This window comes from Torulaspora delbrueckii, chromosome 4 (genome assembly GCF_000243375.1).
Source record: "Torulaspora delbrueckii CBS 1146 chromosome 4, complete genome".
Classification (NCBI taxonomy): Eukaryota; Fungi; Ascomycota; class Saccharomycetes; order Saccharomycetales; family Saccharomycetaceae; genus Torulaspora; species Torulaspora delbrueckii.
In genome coordinates this window covers 65,347-83,307 of record NC_016504.1, presented here as the reverse complement: position 1 = coordinate 83,307, position 17,961 = coordinate 65,347, and the positions used below count along the sequence as shown (strand labels likewise).

General features: G+C 42.3%; 8 protein-coding genes across 8 annotated transcripts; 4 read left to right on the top strand and 4 right to left on the bottom strand.

Moving 5' to 3' along the window:
• Positions 1–137: 137 nt before the first annotated feature.
• RPN10 (proteasome regulatory particle base subunit RPN10) lies at positions 138–947 on the top strand (the record flags this gene model as incomplete). The annotated part of the gene is made up of 1 exon (XM_003680792.1): positions 138–947. The coding sequence occupies one exon, from the start codon at positions 138–140 to the stop codon at positions 945–947; it is 810 nt and encodes a 269-aa protein (XP_003680840.1).
• Positions 948–1,131: 184 nt separating this feature from the next.
• IML1 (GTPase-activating protein IML1) lies at positions 1,132–5,715 on the top strand (the record flags this gene model as incomplete). The annotated part of the gene is made up of 1 exon (XM_003680791.1): positions 1,132–5,715. The coding sequence occupies one exon, from the start codon at positions 1,132–1,134 to the stop codon at positions 5,713–5,715; it is 4,584 nt and encodes a 1,527-aa protein (XP_003680839.1).
• A 73-nt stretch (positions 5,716–5,788) lies between these two features.
• On the bottom strand, positions 5,789–6,868 carry HOM6 (homoserine dehydrogenase; the record flags this gene model as incomplete). Its single annotated transcript, XM_003680790.1, has 1 exon — positions 5,789–6,868. One exon carries the CDS (start codon positions 6,866–6,868, stop codon positions 5,789–5,791), a length of 1,080 nt encoding a protein of 359 aa, XP_003680838.1.
• Positions 6,869–7,025: 157 nt separating this feature from the next.
• On the bottom strand, positions 7,026–11,990 carry HIR3 (Hir3p; the record flags this gene model as incomplete). Its single annotated transcript, XM_003680789.1, has 1 exon — positions 7,026–11,990. One exon carries the CDS (start codon positions 11,988–11,990, stop codon positions 7,026–7,028), a length of 4,965 nt encoding a protein of 1,654 aa, XP_003680837.1.
• A 135-nt stretch (positions 11,991–12,125) lies between these two features.
• IPA1 (putative polyadenylation protein) lies at positions 12,126–13,196 on the top strand (the record flags this gene model as incomplete). Its single annotated transcript, XM_003680788.1, has 1 exon — positions 12,126–13,196. One exon carries the CDS (start codon positions 12,126–12,128, stop codon positions 13,194–13,196), a length of 1,071 nt encoding a protein of 356 aa, XP_003680836.1.
• Positions 13,186–14,319, bottom strand: PPX1 (exopolyphosphatase; the record flags this gene model as incomplete). The annotated part of the gene is made up of 1 exon (XM_003680787.1): positions 13,186–14,319. One exon carries the CDS (start codon positions 14,317–14,319, stop codon positions 13,186–13,188), a length of 1,134 nt encoding a protein of 377 aa, XP_003680835.1.
• Positions 14,320–14,485: 166 nt separating this feature from the next.
• Positions 14,486–15,517, top strand: TDEL0D00390 (uncharacterized protein; the record flags this gene model as incomplete). Its single annotated transcript, XM_003680786.1, has 1 exon — positions 14,486–15,517. One exon carries the CDS (start codon positions 14,486–14,488, stop codon positions 15,515–15,517), a length of 1,032 nt encoding a protein of 343 aa, XP_003680834.1.
• A 64-nt stretch (positions 15,518–15,581) lies between these two features.
• On the bottom strand, positions 15,582–17,873 carry PMT4 (dolichyl-phosphate-mannose-protein mannosyltransferase; the record flags this gene model as incomplete). The annotated part of the gene is made up of 1 exon (XM_003680785.1): positions 15,582–17,873. The coding sequence occupies one exon, from the start codon at positions 17,871–17,873 to the stop codon at positions 15,582–15,584; it is 2,292 nt and encodes a 763-aa protein (XP_003680833.1).
• Between the last annotated feature and the right edge of the window lie 88 nt (positions 17,874–17,961).

The window sequence follows — 17,961 nt, the reverse complement described above, 5'->3', positions numbered from 1 at the left end:
CTCAAAATGTTACCCGGTTTGACAGACTGTTAATTCTGTTATAGCCTTAATAGTTATTTGCCACTCCATATATCTACTGATGAAGTTGTTGATAGTGTCTTTGAGCTGTCAAGAGTGGTTGTGAGGCAATTGGAACAATGGTTTTGGAAGCTACAGTAATAGTCATTGATAATTCTGAGTACTCGAGGAATGGTGATTTTCCTAGGACGCGATTTGAAGCGCAGATCGACGCGGTGGAGTTTATCTTTCAGGCCAAACGTAATGGAAATCCGGAAAATACTGTCGGATTGATCTCTTCTGCAGGCTCTAATCCACGAGTTCTTTCTACATTTACCTCCGAGTTTGGTAAGATTTTGGCAGGTTTACATGATACAAAGATAGAGGGTTCAATCCATCTTGGGACAGCGATACAGATTGCAGCATTGACTTTGAAACATCGTCAGAATAAAGTGCAACATCAGAGGATTGTTGTGTTTGTATGTAGTCCTGTGAAGGATCATAAGAATGACCTTTTGAAGTTAGCAAAGAAGTTGAAGAAAAATAGTATAAGCGTGGATATTATCAATTTTGGTGAAGCAGATTCTAATGCGCAAATCTTGGAAGAGTTTATTGAGACGGTGAACAATTCACAAGAGGAAAGTAGCCACTTGGTTACTGTAACGCCCGGACCTCGACTATTATACGAACACATTGCATCTTCACCAATAATTCTCGAGGAAGGAGCTACGGGAATGGGTGGATTCGATGGAGGTGCAGGTGGTGGTGATGGAGCTTTTATGGATTTTGGCGTTGATCCATCAATGGACCCCGAGCTGGCGATGGCATTGCGTCTCTCCATGGAAGAAGAACAACAAAGACAACAGCGTTTGAGGCAGCACCAGCAGGAGCAAGAAACGGAACAGCATCAGGGAGAGGAACCAAAGCGCAAGACCGAAGGGTCCAGTTAGGATAGCACTATTTCTATATAGACATTTCATAAAGTACTAGGACCTGTAACGTTACCCGAAAAAACCTTTAAAAGCACAGGAATTAAAGGCTTGATGAAGTTTAAGTATACGCTAGCTGTGTTTGATCTGACTGTGAGTTCCCATAGAGTCCCAACAATTAGCACTGATGCCTCGCGATGGTACCATGTTCACTAGCCTCCGAGGCAAGAGTCAACGGCCTATATCGTCGATACCATCGGAAGCTCCAAGGGCCAATAATACTACAAATGCAAACAGCATATCACTGAGTGCTGGTAACCTTATAGTGGGGTCGTACCAGTCATCTAGACCTTATGGGCAGAGAAATTTGGAAATGAACAGGGCGACGGGCTCCCCTGCAGGCAATAGATCATCCGGTAATCAGACCTTGATGAACACGTCGGCTACTTCCTCTACTCCAATACCGGTGTCGACACCAAATACCGGTGTGAAGAAGAATAAGTCTCACCAACTGGAACTTGCTTATCATGAATCGCGCTATTCTAATTATTCAGTCATGTTAAACCTGAGCGAGACTCCAGAGATAGCTGAAGGTGATATATGTGAATTGAGAACGTACCACAAGGTACCGGGTCCCAGCGGTCGAAAAATATATTTTATTGCAAGAGATTTTGATGCTGAGTCGAAGAGGAGAACTAAGAGCTCTCAAGTCTCGGTTCTTTCGGGGCAACTTCAGTCACTTCTAGACTTACCTACAAGGTCGAAGGTTTGGGTACAGTTGAAAAAACGAGAAAGCTGCGAAGCTGACCTTGTTGAGTTGCACATAAAGGACTGCTTGTTAAATCGGGGTGATATGTGGTCCCTTTCGTCGCAGTCAGTTGGAAGTTGCGTCTTTTCAGGCCAAAAATTATCTTTCCTAGGGTCTATAAGGGCTACGGTCAAGGGCATCTATAGAGACGGTAAGAAACGTTTATCAGGATACCTTGGTGAGAGTACTAGAATAGTTTTCAGATCTGAGAGTGCACGGTTGATATTCTTAATCCAGATTACTGATGAGATGTGGAATTTTGAAGAGTCTGGTGAGCAACTGTTTCAAAAGATGGTTAATTCTCTTTTCCCCAAAATTTTCAAAAGGTGGAAAGAAATTGATACACATCACAGTATAACCATAGCATTTGTATGCTCTGTGGATATGTCGAAGGTGCCTTTTAGAGATCTCAAGCCAGGAGAAATCCTGAAAAATAGTACTGACTACTTTAGAATTGTTGTTGACCAGGTCCACGCTATACACTGGGTCGAAATTATGGAGACGCTAAGAAAAGAATTTATGAAGCTAACGAAAGACATTCTAAACAAGAAGACCGAAGAAGGACATAGCGCCATCAAGGGGCGGTTTTCTCCTGTAATAAAGTCTAATATCCTAGAGTCGGTTAATTTTGCGACGACAATTCTAACAGACCCATTCAAGCAACCTGACTTACGCCATACGACAACACATGTTATGATTATTACCCCAGGGTCTGGACTCTACGATGTTGATTACGATTTGCTTAAGTTAACTGGTAAAAAATTGCTGTCATTAGAAATGACAATGGATCTAATTTGCCTGTCACGAGCACCGTTACATATTGTTCCACTTTTCAGGTACCTGGATTATGAGAATAAAATGTACCACTGTAGCCCCACCTGGTTAAGTATCTTCTTTTGGAATGACACTTCTGAGGGTTGGTTCCCGAGATGTAAAATTTATGACCTACAAATGATGGGTTTGACAGAAAATGATGTTATGCAAGATGTCTCCATCGAGAGGTTACGGAATGAGAAGCAAGTGCGTGCTATTTCGCAGCTGATGGATGTTTACGATGACTCTGTCTTCCGATGCAAACCAGCGAAAGAAGATACCACTGGTCAAAGTGTGAAGACATCTACAGGAGCGAAGAAGCCACAATCCATAGACAAATCCGCTCAAAACAATAGCCCACTGGAATGGAACGCACCAAGGTTTGCCGGAGCGGTAATTGAGGAAGCTCAGAAAACAAAGGTTCTTGCAAGCATGTACACTGTTAATGAGGATGGCGAGTTTGATGCGGATGGTGCTGGTGATTCATTGAGTCCTATTGGTACCAGGGGCCAGACAGCAGTAGACACGTTGAAAGGTATTACCAAGAAGAGTTCCGTGAAAGACTTGACCCACAAGATTGTCGGTAAGTTAATGCCAGGGTGGGATCAAGAAGCAAAGAAGGGGAAAACTAATATAGATGGAATTAATATCGCCGGAGAGCGTCAGTTGACTCATACTGGTCTCTCGAATAGTAAACAACTCCCAGGTTCCGGAAGTAATGTTGGATCATCGGAAAGTACTCCGATAATTATGAAAACTCTTGACGCATTAAGTCAACATGAAAAGCAAAGAACTATCTCACCAGTTCGAGATATTTCCATGCGAGAATCAGTCAGTACAGTCAATTCCTCGAAAAATGGTGATTCTAGACAACACCACGGTAGAGGAAGGAGAGCTAACAACGGGGAAAATAAGAATAAGCTAGTTGACTCAAATTGGATGGAAGTTTCAAATCCGTCTATGCCGGTAAGCAGTGAACTTGCTGGGCAGATGCTTCCAGTGCGCTGGAAAGATGTATTACCACGATACGTTGCCAAAAAGTACAGCAAGTGGCGCTCGTTCACAACGCCAGCGGAGCTACCCATAACCATATCTGACTTCCCAACGAAGGAAGACTTTGAAAACAATTTCATCTTCAGAAATCACTCTGTTACATTGAACGTTGATCACGAAGCTCCCGACCGGACACACAGGCATTTGCTGCGTGATATGATTTACATGCGTCTGTTAACTGGATTTCAGATATGTGTCGGTAAGAAAGCTAAAATGATCGAACTGAGTAAGAGTCAAGAAAATAAGGAAACCCCAATTGCTAAGTACGTTGATGGAGATTGGGCAACTATTAAGGTTTATATGATGATAGACTCTGAGATTCATAGGCTATCCTGTGGAGTGGACGGAGTAATTGATGTCCAACGTTACCTCAGGAAATACGAAGAGAATCCATACGAGCAGGTTCCAACGTATATACCGCTGGTTAAAACAAGGTACGAATCTGAATATCGACCTGCGGAACTAGACCCGTTACATGTTACTCGAGAATCCTTTAACTGGAATCAGATTGACCAAGTACTTGCCGGTTATGGGGATTGTAGCTCGAAGAAGAAGAAGCCATATGGATATAGGTCAAAGATGGTTGTTCTACCCGCTGATGTACCTTCGAACACATACTCATCAGTTATAAATGGAAGAAATGAAACTCTTACCCCTGAAGAAATAAGATTAGAAGGTTTGAGAAAGTTGATCACATCTATCAATAGGTCGAAGCGGCGAACAGTAAAGGATAACTCAGCTAGGAACAACAAGAAAGAAGAAATTCAACAAGAAATCATGTTTTACACAGGTTCGCTGTTCCAATTCATCCATGAACAAAAGGAGTCCCTTGAAAAGTCGGCCATTGATTATAAGGATTCAATTTTTGCAAGTGACAAGATGCAACTGAAGAAGGATGCTGATATGAAGAAAGTAGCATATGAAATGCAACACGGGAATAATCCTTTAACTCTAGTTAATCGTAAATGGCATTGGAAAAAGCATCAAAACAGTTTTATTGGGGCTGAAATGGTTAATTGGCTCATAAGCAACTATGGTGACATCGACACTCGTGAAGATGCCGTAGAATATGGACAAAACTTGATGGAAGAGGGTTTGTTTGTTCATGTATTGAACAAGCATAGTTTTTTGGACGGGCATTACTTTTATCAGCTTTCTCCACAATATGTGATTGATCAGAAAAGTTTGGAGAAGGTAAGTTCTGACGACAAATCCAATGCAGATAGCAGGCGTGTAGCAAAAGGGGATTCGATCAGTGTTTCCTCTGGAAGCAAGGCAGCCGCTCCATCAATTGAGTTTAGTGTTAGCAACTCACAGAGGTCCATACAAGACGAATCGGGTATTAAAAATACTGACGAAATTAGCGACAAACCCACTGTTGTTCTGAGCTCCTCGGTGGTGATTGATGTTGATCTCGCGGGCAAGTCATACAAATCTGAGACTTGCACAGTTCATTATGATAAAGTCCATAATCCTGACCATTGTTTCCATATTCGAGTAGAATGGCTGACCACAACACCCAAACTACTGGATGACTTGGTCGGGAATTGGTCCAGATTATGTGAAAGATTTGGGCTCAAGCTAATTGAAATTCCATGGACCGAGCTCTGCACAATACCATCAATAAACCCATTTCATTCGTTTGTTGATATAAAGCTTGCAATAAATCCTTGGGAAGATCCAGAATTCAAAGACTTAGAAGTTCTTGCGACAAGCAAGTTCTACTATCACATGTTTCTGTTGAAGGCGTCAGGATTTTTGCTGGATAATAGAGCCGCGACCTTCATACAGGAAGGTGAATGTGAATTTGATATTGTCTACTCATGGGGTAAGCCGGAGTTCAAGTACGCCCAGTATATTCACAATACGGGTGCTTACATTGCCGAAATCAGGGAGAACGGTAATTTATTCCTAGCACCGAATAACATATACCTATCAAGGGTGAACAGAGGCAATGTTGTGGGTAAATCGCAGTCATCTCCACAATGGGCGCTGGATGCCCAAATGGTTATGCTTGACTTCAGAGAGACATGCACCAACTATGAAAAGCTGAGAGAAGTTCTACTCGAGGGTAAAGAGAAATGGATCGAGGAACAATTTTACGATGATTTTTAAGCATTTAGAGCCAAAAATGGCCAGTTGTAATTATAATCTATAGAAAACAAGAATTATTTGCATAGTTTTCTGCTTAAACTCTTTGAGCAATCTTAATGGCATCAGCAAGAACACCAGCGGCTGTGACAGCGTCACCAGCACCAGCACCTTGAATAACCATTGGGTTGACGTAACGCTTGGTCTTGATAGAAATGACGTTATCAGAACCCTTCAAAGCGGCAAATGGGTGAGACGCATCGTACTTCTGAATACCAACGGAGGCTTCCTTAGTAGCCAAGTCAACCTTGCCAATGAATCTCAAGACTTTATTCTCGGCGGCTGCTTCTTGTTTCAACTTACTCAAATCGTCATCGTATTGGGATAGCTTGCTTAAGAACTCATCAGAGGAAGCAACAGATTCCAAAGGCTTTGGAATCAAAGATTGAACAGGGAATGCAGTTGGAGACTCGACCTTCAAACCGCTGATTCTAGCCAAGATAGTGACCTTTCTAGCGACATCCAACCCGTTCAAGTCATCTCTTGGATCTGGTTCGGTGTAACCAAGCTCCTTGGCCTTCTTGACAACGTCAGAAAATTTGACATCATTAGCTTCGGTGGTAGAGTATTCGTTAAAGATGTAAGACAAAGTACCAGAGAAGATACCTTCAATTTTCTCGACTTCATCACCAGTTTGGATTAGGTCTCTCAAAGTGCCGATGATTGGCAAACCTGCGCCAACGGTGGCTTCGTGGTATACCAAACCGTCAGTTGGCTTGGCTGCAAAGATGTCATCCCAAATTTTTAGATCAGAGGAGAATGCCTTCTTGTTTGGAGTGGCGATAGAGATTCCGTTACGAATGAAGTTTGGATAAAATCCAGAGATATGGGCACTCGAAGTGTTGTCAACCAGGATGACTGGTTGAGGAGATTTTTTCAAGAATTCCAACATGTCTTCTAGAGACAAACTGCTTTGCTGAGAATTCTGTAAGGCCGATCTCCAGCCGTTTTGTAAGCTCAATGGCTTATAATCTTTAGAGATCAGAGAAGTCTTACTCTCAGCGATCAAAATAAGGTTGTAAGTGATTGGGGACTTCATAGCCAACAATTGGTCCAAAAAGGCGGAACCAATCACACCACAACCAATTGCGACGACATTGACAACTTTACCGGACATTTTTCAGTTGAGATACCTTTGGTGCTAATTGAGGAATATATCTCAAGGATTAGAGTTGAACAAAAGTATAATTCAATGGGCTATTGGACTTCAAAATGCTGTCTTGTAGCACAGTTTTCAACGTTCCAACTGTGAAAAATCGTAATAACTTCAAAACTCACGTGATTTTGTCTGCCACTAATCGAATCTTATCAAAGGCGTCTTTCTTACTCACACGCTTCCTGGGAACGGCTGCTTTTTGACTAGTTGGTGATGGCGATCCAGCTTTGCTGACAGTGGTCGAATTTGTGGTGAATCCCTTGAGTTTCTCGCCTTGAACTAACAAGTCTGGTGAAGAAATATCCTGGGCCGGCATTGTGGCACTGACAGGTAAGTAAAAGTAATGGAAGAAAATTGCTAGACATATTCCATCGAAAGCAATGCCGTTGTTGCCTCTTTTCAACTGATACGCGATCTTTAGCGCTTGTGTGATATCTTCTGGATAATCTTCTAATTTAAACGACTTTAACAGTTGGTCAGTGATTGCGAGGAATTGCTGATAATGTAGCGAGGGAAGCAGTTTCTCAACGCAAGCCTTCTCGTCTATATGCAACTTGCATCTTGCACATTGTGTGTATAGTGTGGTCGCATGTTCGGCTGCCTTGTTGACGTAGGCCATACCAGATCCAAACCTTCTAATCTTCTTACAGACTAAACCAATGGAATTGTAGTCACCTTTGCGCTCAAGCATATCCAAATAGAACATCACATACTGATAAGTATAAACAAAGTGTTTACCTGCCCTTTCGAGATCAGGTTTCCAAATGTTTACCAGATTCTTGTGAGTACTCTTAATAGACATAAAATTCGCCATTTCATTGAGAGCTCCTTCGATATTATTGAAATCCTGGAAAAGGATTCGTGCGATCCTATATCTTGGCCTGTGGTGCCATTTTTTCTTGTCTGATGCCAATATGAACGTCAGTAGTTTTATAGTCTTATCGTAAAAGACTTTTTTCTGATAGTCCATGGTCAAAGCAGCATCTGATGTCCAGAAGGCTTTTTCCTGAGTAAAAAATGCTTTGTCATTTGATATTGAGGACAAGGCTGCAGAGGGGCTGATAATTCCTTCTTTAACCGCTTTGTAGCACATGTTGACGAGGTAATAGTGGGGTTCAAGTATAGGATCTTTGGGGACCGAACTTTCCGAAGCAAGTATACATGATTCCATAACGTTTTGATAAGCCACCATCCAATGCTGTGATTTGTCACTTTTGAAAAGAAGTTTCCCAATATGATAAAAGTTCATCCAGTTCTTCTCATTGCCATCCAAAGGCCGGCTTCTCAATAAATTGGCACGCTGAAGGCAGAGCAAGATAGCCTGGTCTATGTTGAAAGTTGAAATTAGGATGGCGTCAGACTGTTTTTCTTGAATCAACTCTCCTTCAGTTGTGAGCTTTAGGGCAACGTGTGGCCGCCTCCAACTAAAGCATAACTTCTCCATTGGTTTGAGTTTACCACTAATTAGTTCATTACCCAAAGCTTCCAATGCTCTTTGGATAATTGACTCATCCTCATGATTTCTCTGCTCTTTGGCGAAGAATATCTGCAGACACATCGCGTAGCATAGAATAGCTTTCCTTTGCGTCAAGGCAATCACGCTCTTCTTTTCTGGTACTGTTAGTTTGTCTGACGTCCACATAAGGTCATCTTCAACAATGAACGCATAACACCTTCCTAGCATGTACCAACTTTCGAATCTACTGGTATCATATATGATGTCATTTTTTAGCATAGTTATGATGGAATCCAGCTCCGATGGGCGCGCTTGCATCGATTTCTTTCTTGCTCTGTACAAGTTAAATGCTTGGATACCTGCGACATAAAAAAGACCGGCATTGATGCACTCTTGTAGTTCGTCGTTTGGTGTTGTCAACTTTAAACATCTTTTTCCTACAAACGCATTGTGGAAGGACTGGGCAGTAATAGGGTGATCCAGATACTCTTCCACCAGAAACTTATTTCGCTCAACGGTGTGGTTACCTGATGCCATCGGATCACCGATTGTATCGATAATGCTATCAAATACAGGCTTCAACGAAGCCTTAGTTCCACTAGCGAGCAAAGGATTCTTTCCTTGGTATTGCAATTTTATCAAATAAATGCCAAGGGGTACTGAATTACCTTTGTCCATCAGAATCGCCTTGGTGACGTGTTGCACTGGCTGAAAGTTGTCCCCTGCAATCAGATAGTGGTACCTACACCATAATATTTGCTTCAGAGGGGCTAATGAGTCGCTATCCGCGTAACGACAAAGTAGGCTTTCAGACAGCTTCAAAAAGTTGCCATTCGATGCATCGCAGAACTTGAAACTCCCCAATAATCTGTGGAAGCATTCGATCAGCTCCGCGGTAAATGAACCTTCTTGGGGCGGCACAATTGTACTAGCTTCCTTGCTTGCAAAATAAACTAACAATGTCGCCAAGTCAGCAATAGTGTCCTTCATTCTGCCGGAGGATTTCGTTGCCTTGCGGAAGAATGACCTTGCGGAAACGACATTTTTGACTGAACTCTCATAATAGAGGATTGGATAGAACATAAAGAAAGTTTTCAAGAGTAGTTTGAAGTTCTCACGGTCAATACAACGAACATCAGGCCTTGTTTCACGTAATAAGGCGGAGGTAAGTTTCGAGGTGAAGCTCGCTATATTACTTTGAGTGGTCAATAACAACTGCTGACGTCCTTTACTTGGCTTGTCGCAATACTGCTTCGATGAGAGAAATTTTGAAAAGAACGTTAGCACATGAAAGTAAGTCTGTAAGACATCGTTAATTTGGTTTTTGTTGAGGTAAAAGGTGAAGAGAACCTCCCAGAGTTTGACTTTAAGCAAAAATGGAGAGTTGGAAATGAAGGAAAGCATCTCAAGAATGTCATTGGGTCTTTCTCTCTCCGGATAGAGATCTAATAAAAGATTCTGTTGGAGGAGTGAAATGTGCTGTTGAGCATCCTCATCCTTCTGTTCATCGCCAGATGCATCAACAACGCTAATCTTTCTTATAATTTTTATCTTGCGACTTTGAGAGTGTATGGCACTCAAATGCAGAGGTGGAATATGCCGATAATTAGGGAAAATGGCTTGAAAGTCTTCTCCAAGACCGTCTAATCTTTGTTTGATGGAGTTGAGAGCTGATGGTAATCTATCATCAATTATTTCACAACAATATTGGAGATAGCAATAGCGTGCCCATTCAAAGTAGATTAACCATTTATCATCAGCCGATGAATGCTTGACTAAAAGATCATACCATCTATCAATTTTCTTTTCAAGCTGATTTTTTTGTATTATTGAGGTCACTGGTCTTGCTACCATGTAGTTCTTTGCTGCAATTTCTTCGCAGATACTACCCATCATGTTTACCATTATTTCGTAAACAGAAAGTGCGAGATACGAGTACTTGCTCACATTCTCAGCTATGAATAGATAGAGGCTTTTCTCGATACCAAAGAAAAACCACTCTATCGTTTCGAAGAGGTTGGACGACCATGACTGATCAACAATCAACCTTTTACCTGAATTGTCATCTAACGAGAGTAGGGCCAAAAGAAGTCTAAAGCGAACTTCCTGGAAATGCATAGCATGTTCTCTCGTTACTTCAAGAAAAGGTTGTACTGTTTCCTCGTCTAAGATTGAAAGTTCACTCAAACAGTTCGTCTTGTCCCCGAAAACGTTTGACTTCAGTAGTGTGTTGACTTGCAAAAATCCAGTATGGTTGGAACCTTTTGATGTCGCTGCTGTCGATTTAGTATCACTATGCATATAAATGTCCGTATGCCAGCTCGTCCAGACCTTGATGCACTCCATCAAGTCGTACTGAGTTAAGAGTTCGCTGGATTCCGGGAGGGCCATTTCTAAGGAAAAGTCCTCGCTGCTGAATGGCACTGTGTATTGTAGCTTGCTCAGCAGTAGTGCAAGATCGCTGAGGAATATTAGATGGACTTTCAGTGTGTTTTCCTCGGTGGCATCCGGGTCCTTTTCTCTAAAACGTTTACTACTCCTTTGAACAAAATGTTGGCTCTCAGACTCATCAAGAGGCCTTTTCTTTGTATTGGGTTCTGCAGCTGGGATATCTGTCTGAACTTCAGTAGTCTTCCCGTTTAGTACTTCAGGGCTCACGGATGCTGAACTGTCGCGAGACGCATCATGAACTTCACTGTCGTCTTGTTCAATTTCCTCTTTAGCTGAAACTTCCTCCTCTGATTTCTTAATTACAAACTTAACTGTCTCTATGGGAAATTCAACCTCGCCATAAGGATCTGTGGATTTCGTTATAAGTAACGATGTCTTGATATGCGGTACAAGGTGCTTGAGAGAGGAGGCAATTGCTTCCCAACTGCTATTCTTTAGAGGAATTTCGAAGCCATCAAGCTCCTTCATCGTATTTTCATCTATAGTTTTCATCTTCCTTATGTCTTCCAGAATCGGACTCAAAGCTAGGTTTGGTGTTTTGTGAAGCTTCACTCCCATGAGGTCTTTTGTGATTAAATTATCTGACAGTTCATCTTCCTTGATATCTTTTAGTAAATCCTGGTACTGACCCACAATTTCCTTTAGCTTCGGCAGCAGTCCTTTCCTCCTGCGACCTAACAGGAATAAATGGTTCTCGTGTTTTGTCAACTCGTATTCTAAGGTTAAACGTTCTAGCTTCTTGCTCTTGTAGCTGCCGAATATCTGAGTAAGTAGCTGCGTGACTGAACTGTCAGCCTCACTATGCTGAATAGATTCCACCAAGTGTTCCAACACTTTCAGTATAATATCTATGATATCCTGTGCTTCGAGCTTAGAGTAATTGTCAGTCAAATAGCTATAATAGTACATTCCTCGATTACGATAAGCCAAATAACGAAGGCTATCTAATGTGGGCGACGAGTATTTGTAAAAACCCCACTTGTTGGGCTTCAAAACCTCCATGCTGAACAACTCTTCAAACTTGGCATCCGCCTCAGTATACCGTTTTGCCTTCAAGTCAAACAACGCACCTTGGAATATCTTGAAGCTCTCTTCAATCTGTAGTTCCCTCGAATGCTCTTCAGCCTCCAGCAGCTCATCGTGGTGGGTGAAGTTCAAAGCATTAAAAGTCGACATAAGGACCCTCTTGATGCGATCAACCGTTCCTCCTTTAATTTAAACTCGAGCTTTCAGTCCTGACAGAATATGGTTTACTTATCGCGTTCGCGATGAGCCCTTCGAACATCAGTGATTCAACTTCTACAAGATCAAATGAAGACTGAAGGCCTGAGTTTCCTGGTCGAGCATCTGCCAAGAATTGGGACAACCTCTATTGATATATGTGCCGTTGGACAGCCTGTGATAGTCTCCCGAGGCCCTGGTAAGCTATGTGTGGAAGACACAGAAGAGAACAAAGCAACGATTTTGCTACCTTGCGAGGAATTTGTGGGTGAACAGGCAAAATTCACGACTGTTAGTCCAGGCTGCTACCGATTAAGATTAAAGTCAAGAGAAGAGGTTGTAAATGCGTTCAATTGCAACAACAAGGCCCAAAATGTGTTTATGTCTTTACCGGAAGGGAAATGGTCCAAGAAAGAGCTAATTGAATCCAAAGGGTTCAGAATCCTTTGTTTGACTTGCAGAACTGATATAATTAACGAACAAAATTGTTTTAAGATCAATGAAATGCCTTCAGAGTTCTGGATGGAGTTAATGGACTACTGGCATTGCCACAAGCCTCACGATATATCAAAGGAAAACGAATATTCGGTGCGTTACAACTCTTTGAAACCTTTGAAAGGTGAAATATTGCTGGGGTCAGCCTTCTTCTTGGCCCAACAAGATACTTTTGCAGGCAGAGTGAAAACAGAGAATGGTTTTTTGCAATGTGCTAAATGTTCAGCATCACTGGGAGAGGAAACGCAAGATCATTTGTTCAAAATCTACAAATGGCAAGTTTTACTGAAAAAATCCAACAAGGAGGAAGATGTCTTTCCCCCAGAGCAGGATGTAGTTTTCACATTGTTAAATCTGATCAAAGGCTACTCAACACGTTACGTTCTTTTGGAATCTGAGAGCTCAAAGCTGTTTGTATGGTTATTTGCAATAGGTATAGATGTGACTTTGCCAGATAATCGGGTACTTACAAACTGCATAAAAGTCCTGTACTGTGACGAAATTTCTGAGAAAGAGACAAAGGGGAGTAATATTGAGCAACTCAAGGTAAAACCTGTGCCTATGCGCCATTTTGTACAAATGCTTGAACAGATTCACGAGAGCTTGCCCTCGAGCGTCAAACAGTTTGATTTGTGGCGTGTTAGCTATATTAAAATCACAGCTTGATATTTTGAAATGCATGCGACACACAGGGTGCGACTTGTTTCCGGCTCGCTGACGTGTTTAGCTGCTGAAATGTTCTATAATATTGTGGAGATGAGGCGGTCTTGGTCGTCAAGCTCTTATCCTCGAGTTGCAAAGTATCCGAGATGTTTTCAACTATATCTTGGCAGAGCTCTGGAGCGCTGGAGAGAATCACTAATTCACGCTTGAATGTGCCTCCGTCCATCCAGGCCGTCATCACAATGTACAGATCAACCATTCTTTGAGTTTGGGTCTTTACACATTCGTCTCTGAATCTAGACTCACCGCCGAAATTCTCATAAAACCATGACAATGGCTTCACGACTGATGAAATTCCAATTAGTATTTTATTCTCGGCCCCCGAATCCTGCACTTCAAATTGCTTATAGTCCTTCTTAAGTATGTTTTCGATAGAGAACCCACTGAGGTCATCCTTATCGCGTTTTATCTGCTTGTAGAATAACTCTCTATCGAGATCTGGGAACAATTTTTCGTACAGATTCAATGCTTCTTTATCTGGGTCTTCAACTTTAGAACTGAAATTGGAGGTGTCGATTAAGCCTGCCCCAAGACACAAAAGACCGATATCCTTGAAAGCCGACACAGGAAGGTACTTATGCCAATATCTGATCACCAAAGATGAACAACTACCTGCTGTTCTAATTACTCTGGGTTTGACATCAGGATGTAGCCCTGCATCCTTGTGATGGTCGACGACCCCAACAACGGCAGCAATGTACGGCCCCATAGTAGCCTCCACGGAGTTGTGATCCACTAGTACAGCTGTCAACGGTCCAAATCTTTCCTTCAGTGACTTCAAATCCTCGGCAAAGAATAGTAGATCTTCACTAACCTTTGATCTCTCGAGAGCACGAACGATATCTCTCCTTAAAAACAGCTCTTTCTTTGGAATATTGACTATTGGGATCAGAGGATCCTCAGGATGCATCTGGAAGCTGCAATAGGCATATGCCAAGGCAGATACTACCGAGTCAAAGTCGGCAGATTCGTTACCATAGACCACTTTCACGGAGCTGGGCACTGGCAACTCTTTAATGTGGACTTCTCTCAGGTATTGTAGAAAACTCGTTACACCCTTCAACATAATATTATCTATATCAGTGCTCGAGGGGTTTTTGACCCAGCTTTGATGTATTGGTAAACTCTAATTAATTTGGCTTCGGAGATGAACAAGATCTTTTCAGCAGCCGCATTTTCGAACTAACTTTTATCGAGAAGCTGAAACCTCGTGTAACCCAGAGATTGGTCGCATGGTGAAAGTTGTTGAGACTCCTTTAGAGGGAGAAAGACTGGTGAGGACTGATGAGGACGAGGTCAATGGATTCTCGTGGGTACAGATTGTAGATCGTGTGGATAATCTGCCCCTGGACTATGGTTCGAATGAAAAATTCAGGGAGAATGTGTATCATCTGGTGACTCATACGCAGATCAAGGTTGGGTTTGTTCTAGAGTTTGTTGTTGAAGAGTTGAAGGCTGTTTGCGGGTCCTTATTCGAAGAAGCTTTCGAAGCTGACACTGCATTGAAGGAATTGAGGTTCAAGAACCCAAGTTTTGATGGTAGAAATGCACAGTTGGACAAGATAGCCAAGGAAATGTACTTACACTCGCAATTGGAAGGGATCAAAGGTTGGAGAGACGAAAAGTATGTTGTATGTGATTATGACGGTCCTTACGTCTTGCTAGAACGTGCAATGGCTGGACTTATGGGCATTATTACTTATGGAGCACACATCAATGGTTATGTGGTGGATGAGAACACCAAGTCGATAAAGTTTTGGATCCCTAGGCGGGCTGCAACAAAACCGACTTGGCCTTTGATGCTGGATAACATCATCGCTGGAGGGTTGGGCTACCCTTGTACCATATATGAGACTGTGCTTAAGGAGAGCAAAGAGGAAGCCAATCTCGACCAAGAAGTCATAGAGTCGAATATCAAAGCGGCAGGTGTTGTATCGTATCTCTACTTCCCAGTGGATATCAAAGACGTCACTTTCAAAAGAGAGGCAGATTTCATAGTGGGTGAAGCGGAGTACATATACGACCTTAAATTGTCTGTAGACATCATACCAACACCTAATGATGGAGAGGTCGATAGTTTCAATTTATTAACATTGGAACAGACAGTGAAGGCTCTTGTAGATGGAGAATTTAAACCAAACTGTGCACTAATCATGGTCGATTTCCTAGTAAGACACGGTTACATCACTCCAGAAAATGAACCGAAGTTTCTTCAACTAGTGACCAGAATGCACAGAATGCTACCTTTCCCAACTTTGAATTGAGCAATGTGAATTGACTGTTCCTCTATAGACCTATATCAGAAGTTAAAAGTCCCTGTATATATCATCACTTGGCAAAGCTCAGTTGGATATTCATCCATTGTCTTCTCACAACTTGTTCTGGGGTTAGACTGACGTTACCGTAGACAAATGGAGAGAAGTATAGGAAGAACACGATGACACCAAGTGACATAACACCGAATGCCACCCACAAATATTTGGTATATATCTCTGGGTTGTGTTGGTAGTGGACACCTGGGGCATCCTCATCCTTCTCTGGATCCAAAGATTTGCAGTCGCTGAAGATAGTTTCCCATAGTGCTGCAGTGAACAGCGATGCGATCAAATGTGCAGGCAAGTAGTGATGCAAGAATTTTTGACGACCCATTAAATAGAATGGGAAGTAGTGCCATGCCCAACCAACGAAAAAATACATCAATGGACCGTACAATTTTTCCCTGGTGATCCTTCCCAACGCATAGTACGCACGCTTCCTAGTGACCAAGTCGGTAATGATGATCCCAACATAAATCCCCAATGAGATCACCTGTAACCACCAACCGATGATATTACCGATAAAATAAATTTGCTTCCTTTCAGCGTCGTTTGTCCAGAAGGAAACACCACTCAAACTGCCCGGCCATGAGTAAGGTTGAGAAGCAAATGGATGTTCTGATGACAATTTGTTATTGTGTTCAAACATTAGTCTTTGAAGCTCAGACCATTTAGTAAAGAAAGATAATTGCTTTATTTCCTTTGGAACGTAGGCCTTTCTCTCTTCATCTATGTTTACGATTTCATCCACATACCAGTTGTTGGAGCTTTCCGTTAGTTTCTTATTACCATTCACTTCTTGTTGACCAAAGCCCCATTCAGGTAAATAAACGTCGTTATGGGTCCACAATACGACTGCTGTGTCAACATGGAAAATACGGAAGAGTGTGCCCTTGGTCTTGACGATGGTTTCTGTATCCTTCTTTTGCAAGGATTGGAAAGTGAACAAGGTCTGCTGATAAGCTTCACCGTTGGCTTCCTCTTCGGTGACAGTAGTAATCTCTTCATTGGTTGGGTAAAAAGGTGATGCAACGTCGTGAGCCCGCAGATACGAGTTCGTAGCCACATGCCTTAGCCTAAAAGCTTCATTCAAGTAGAGTGGCTGGCCGCTTTTGGAAGATAATTCCTTGACAGGAAGAATCTCCCACTCGTTGTTTGGGTCTTGCACAGAGTAACCGGTGACCTGTTGACCTTGAGATGAAATACGGCCATCTTCGTAACGTTGTGGGTAAGTGGCCCAATGTGAGTGCAATAGCACATGGGTTTCTTTGTGTTTAATGGTGACAATGTCATAATAGTTGACCTGTTTGGACTCCTTAGCCAGTGGAGAGTCGCCTAAGGTTTCCTGGAACTCACCGGACATAAAGGCATCACCAGTACCGGATTTGATTAGAATGGCAAAATGGATCCAGAACCAAAATAAATAAACCACGAAAGGTGCTAAGATAAGACCGTTTAATCTCTTGAATACATGGGAGAACAGTTTTTTTAAGCTCAAGCCAGCACGCACATCAGTCAATTGCCACAAGTTAATGGCAACCATCGTACCGATGGTAGCATAAGTCAGCACACCGACGTACTTTGTCGAGATGACGAAGGACAACGACATACCAGTTGCGTAAAGCCAGCCATACCAACTCCAGGAGAATGGAGCCCGCAATTGAGCTTTATAAAACCTCACATAGCAATAAACAGTAAGTGCAATGGCGAAGATCAAAATGGCATCCAAAAGGATCAATCTTGTCTCTGTGACATGTGCATTGTCGATAGCCACGAGCAACGAAGCAAATGCACAAGTAACAGCCTTAAAATTCAATTCTTTCAAAGTATTGAACATTACGGGGATAGTCAAAGTACCTAACAAAGCATTGAAAGATCTGTAAGCCAAGTAAGGTGCCGGGTTCTGCTCATAACTGTCCCCAATATCGTCAAATTTGAACTCCCCATCGTAACCGACTAACCAACCAATGAAGGCAATCATCATCTTCGCAAATGGAGGATGCACATCAAAGAAGAAAGCTCTTTCCAGGTAGTAGGAAGCAAATTTACCAAAATGAACTTCATCAAATACCACTTCCTTTGGATACCACAATAGATAAAATCTTGCAACAAATGCAATTGCTGTGACCACATAGAGCCAAATCCGGTACTCTTTTGGACTATCTGGAGCAGATCTCATTAGCCACTTTTCGCTCAGAAGCTCATAATCGGGACCTTTCTTGGTGTACTTCAAACTAGGATCATCAACATCCTTCCCGGCTGTACCGGTCGCAACTGGAGTGGAACCGCGTTTTCTAGGACCCATAGTAATCCTTTAAAGTAGCAATTGACCTCTGAAGAGCTCTCAACTGGCCTCTTTATTGTAGTTGACGTGTTTCTTTACTCTCCAACCC